General features: G+C 33.7%; 1 protein-coding gene across 1 annotated transcript in view; it reads right to left on the reverse strand.

Annotated features, from left to right (window-relative positions):
• LOC106469670 (fringe glycosyltransferase-like) overlaps window positions 1–4,636 on the reverse strand; it is a 25,508-nt gene that overhangs the window by 18,953 nt on the left and 1,919 nt on the right. Inside the window, exons 2-3 of the mRNA XM_013930174.2 lie at window positions 4,152–4,194; window positions 3,005–3,064 (exon numbers count right to left, since the gene is read on the reverse strand). Of these exons, the coding sequence (XP_013785628.1) occupies window positions 3,005–3,045 (41 nt within the window). The 5' untranslated portion in view covers window positions 3,046–3,064; window positions 4,152–4,194. The remainder of the gene's footprint in view (window positions 1–3,004; window positions 3,065–4,151; window positions 4,195–4,636) is intronic.

Below are 4,636 nucleotides of genomic sequence, written 5' to 3' on the forward strand. Positions count from 1 at the left end.
GCGCGTTATAATGTGACGGTCAATCCCACTATTCGTTGGTAAAAGAGTAGCCTAAGAGTTGGCGGTGGGTAGTGATAACTATTTGTCTTCCCTCTAGTCTTTCATTACTAAATTAAGGACGGCTAGCGCAGATAGCCCTCATGTAGCTTTGCGCGAAATTCCAACCAAACCAAACTGTCCTAAGTTGTGAGATCGTCATCAGAAATCGATAAAGGTTGCATGTATAACAATAACATATTAGTGTTGAATATTGTTCAAGCAATATAAAATAAGTAAATTAACAGAAAAGTGATTGTATGATAACGATATACTTATTTTACCCTGTCGTATATCAAGCTTCTACCTTATCGTCTATACTGCATAACAAACTATTCCACTCTTTGCTCTAAATACTCACTTTTTACCGTAACTTTATAAAGTTCTAATACATGTATCGAAAATTTTCCTAAAGGTCAGTTATTGAGAGGCAAATACACGATAGATTTGCCCAACCTGCTAATAGTTGACGTCAGAAGTTTATTACGACGCAAGTTGTATCATTCCATGTAGGTATATCATAATTAAAACCATACAGAGTTATTTGATCTGTTCGTTTAGATTGCACTTTTTCTGTTTCGTGAACAGCTTCATTAACTTTGATTTTCGCAACTAATTCACTACAGTTGCATGGATTCAGACGTCGATCCTATCTAGTAAAAATCAGCTATACAAAAAACAGCCAAGCACTGTGACCAGAAAAACGTTTTTGATTCGTCAGCTTCGTATAAGGGTGAGTTCCAAAATATTTTTCTCAGATAGTGCACCGAAATTACTAGTTCATTGATATTATTTCACGCTTGGAAATTTTTGTTCAAGTTTGTTTATTCCTCGGACTTCATTCCTCAAAAATAGTTTAATCACCACGTAAGAGTTGAGTTAATTCATTTATGTCAAATAATTTATAACAGGAAAACTGTAAAGGCTTTCAACTAGATGATTGCGAATCCAAGAAACCAAGTTCTCACAGTTTTGGTAATGGGTCATCACATACGACTTACAGTACTCTTCAGAGAAGCACTGATTATATTGTTGGAAGAAAAACATTAAAACTAGCTTTTTTTTTCTTTCGTAATCCTTTCTTACCCTCCGAGTAGTTTTCATCTGAAACTCAGACATACAGTTTGTGCGAAGCTAATTCCATTCGCTTGAAAATCTGCTATTTATGAATGACTGTTGTGCGGGTTAAACTAGCACCATAGCACGCACCCCCTTTGTGGATTACGAAGTGTGAGAAAAGTTAACCATGCGTAGCAAGTGTATTAATCAGGAGTAGGTTTAAGTACAACATCACTAGTTAGTCCATGTCTCTCACAGGAATTTCACACATTCCTTGATAACCGGAATGAACTTTTGTTCATTTTTATACTGGAACATAAGTTACAAAACAGACAGACTGAGAAAGAAAAAAAAAAGGAATCTAAGTAGAGGGAGAAATGGAAGAAAAAAATTATCTGACATTTTGTTGGCAGTGAGTTGGATATGAAGAAGGAAGTGAAAATTGAAAGGTAACGATAGATAAGGAAAGTTTGTTCATAGTAATTCAATTTTCATTATATATTACTATGAACAAAACTGATTAAAGCTATATCTATTGTTCATAAAACTATTATTATTCCTGCTCTTGTGTTTGTGGCCAAAAAAAGGTGTGTCATCTAAACAGTTTTTCAACAGCAGTCTGTGTGTCTCCAAACCTGGCATGTACCTTTAGGACCCCACTGAAGAGAAAGAAATGACTAGTATTCGGATACCCCCCCCTCTCCTTTCAGCTCCCGGGGGACCTTATGCCTTTTACGTGTGTTGAACGGGTATGTCAGCTAGTTAATCTTAAAAAGCGAAATTCAAACAGTCAAACAGTTTATGTAAACTTGAGATTCACAATAGAGGTGTAACTGTTATTTTTGGTGAGAAAAACTTCTTTACGGGGATTTTTTCTCCCTTTTGTTCCACTGGGAACAATTGAAATCTAAAAAAACGTTTCGTTTAGCAGCGTGAACTAAAGCACTGGCTCTTGGGCTCGTCCTACTGTTAAAACTAAAAAGCAGTTCATGTATGTATACATGTGACAAACGTGTAATCATACAGAATTCTGGTCCTCTTGGTGGAAATAGAAAGAGCATGTGCATAAATCACAAATGAAAAGTCATAAGTTGGTTCCAATAAATAAATCTACTAGACGGTTAAGAATATGTTTGTCTAAGGTTGTGAAACAAGATAACAGAGAAAGCTGACCTCGGTTAACATGCTGATATATGTTACACGAACTTTTGTTTCAGCTAGTCTATAATTACTCAAATCTTTAAACTTTAAATATAAACTTTATATATATAATGTAGACTATCGCGCATGTGTGACACCTGTGTATGTATGATGGATTGGTTATTCCTAACATGTTGTCCGGCATGGCCAGGTGGTTAGGGCCCTCGACTCACAAACTGAGGGTCGCGGGTTCGAATCACCAAACCAGCCGTGGGGGCATTATATGTGACGGTCAATCCCAATATTCGTTGGTAAAACAGTAGACCAAGAGTTGGCGGTGGGTGGTGATGACTAGCTGCCTTCCTAGAGTCTTACACTATTAAATTAGGGAGAGCTAGCGCAGATAGCCCTCGTGTAGCTTTGCGCGAAATTCAAAACAAACAAACAAACCTAACATGTTTAAGTTATAGAATTTAAATTATATCTGATTTTAAATTTAATTTTTTAACGTACTTTTGTAAAGTTAGCGTTTAGTTAGTAAAAATAATTTAAAACGCAAAAAAAAGAATAAATAAAACATAAATAAACTTTTCGATATAACTCAATACAAGAATCCCATTTATTATCTTAACTCTTCGGTAAAATAATTTAGTTATTCTTGTGGCCTTATTATCTCATTGCTATTACAGTTTTTCATTTAAAAAAACAGGTGTTCAAAATGTAGCTAAGTGTAATATATCTAAAAGCTGTTACCTAAAGATTTTCTTACTTTTTTTGGCTCTCCAGAAATCTGTCAAATTCTACTGACATCTTGCAACAAAGGCCTTTCCTACGAAACACAACGTTACAAACACGCTACAGTAGTGTTAGTTTTATAGATTTATCAACATTACAACAGTAGTGTTAGTTTTATAGATTTATCAACATTACAACAGTAGTGTTAGTTTTATAGATTTATCAACATTACACAGTAGTGTTAGTTTTATAGATTTATCAACATTACAAACACGCTACAGTAGTGTTAGTTTTATAGATTTATCAACATTACAAATACGCTACAGTAGTGTTAGTTTTATAGATTTATCAATATTACAAATACGCTACACTAGTGTTAATTTTATATATTATCAACATTACAAACACACTGCAGTAAAGTTTTATGGATTTATGGACATTACAAACATGCTACAGTAGTGTTAGTTTTAGAGATTTATCAACATTACAAATACGTTACAGTAGTATTAGGAGTATAGATTTATCAACATTACAAACACGCTACAGTAGTGTTAGTTTTATAGATTTATGAATATTACAAACACGCTACAGTAGTGTTAGTTTTATAGATTTATGAATATTACAAACACGCTACAGTAGTGTTAGTTTTATAGATTTATGAATATTACAAACACGCTACAGTAGTATTAGTTTTATAGATTCATCAACATTACAAACACACGACAGTAGTGTTAGTTCGCCTTTCCTGTAAAACACAAACAACACTATAAACATGCTACAATAGTGTTAGTTTTATTGATTTATCATGGAAACAAATGATCATTAAAGACTATTCGTTGAACTAACAATAACACGGTTACAAGTTTGGAGTAATTAGGAAAATCAAATGATCGTTCTTCATCAAATCTTACATCTGAAAAACATAAGTAAAAGTGTGTAAAGAGGTTTAGGAGGTTTATGGTTAAACAAGAACACATTCTGTTAGATTTAGTATCGATCAAAGTTACGGTCTCGTCTTGTTTGTCGATCGAAATGAATAAACATTCGAAAGAAAAACCATTGTTCATGTGAGAATTTGCCATAATTATGGTCACAAAATATTTTCAATGTTATATTAAGCTAGCAACTGGAGTCTCCTTTTTTATTTACCTTCTGCTATAATACGATGTCTTGAAACTCACCTGTTGTGAGAAGAAGAGCAATTCGTATTGATAAGGTGGCCACCTAGAGGGAGATTGAAAAACAAATATGCATGAATGTATTTGTATGGTTTAATCTAAATACACATATACATCTAACCTATATAAAAGTCAGTGTGTGTCACGTCATGCTTAATTTCTCTAAATGGGAGTCATAAAATCCAAAATGCATTTATCCAGAAAGAATAGTTCGATGACTATCTGCCCATTACGATTTTAGTAACAAGGGTGCCGTGAGGGGTGTGTGCTGTGCCATGAAACCTTATAAGTGTAGTGAGTGTTGGTATAAGCCTAAAGTAAAGACGTAGTGTGGGATCACCTAGCCTAGAGCCAAGTGCACAACATTTATCATGAAAGTAAAAATATCAATTCAATTTTAAACTTAAATCGTTTCTGAATTAATCTATTTTCTGTTATATCATAAACGTTTTAAATAAAAACAAACTTCTTTAATCAACGGAGACTCT

The sequence above is a fragment of the Limulus polyphemus genome, unplaced genomic scaffold (genome assembly GCF_000517525.1).
Source record: "Limulus polyphemus unplaced genomic scaffold, Limulus_polyphemus-2.1.2 Scaffold3605, whole genome shotgun sequence".
In the NCBI taxonomy this organism is placed as follows: domain Eukaryota; kingdom Metazoa; phylum Arthropoda; class Merostomata; order Xiphosura; family Limulidae; genus Limulus; species Limulus polyphemus.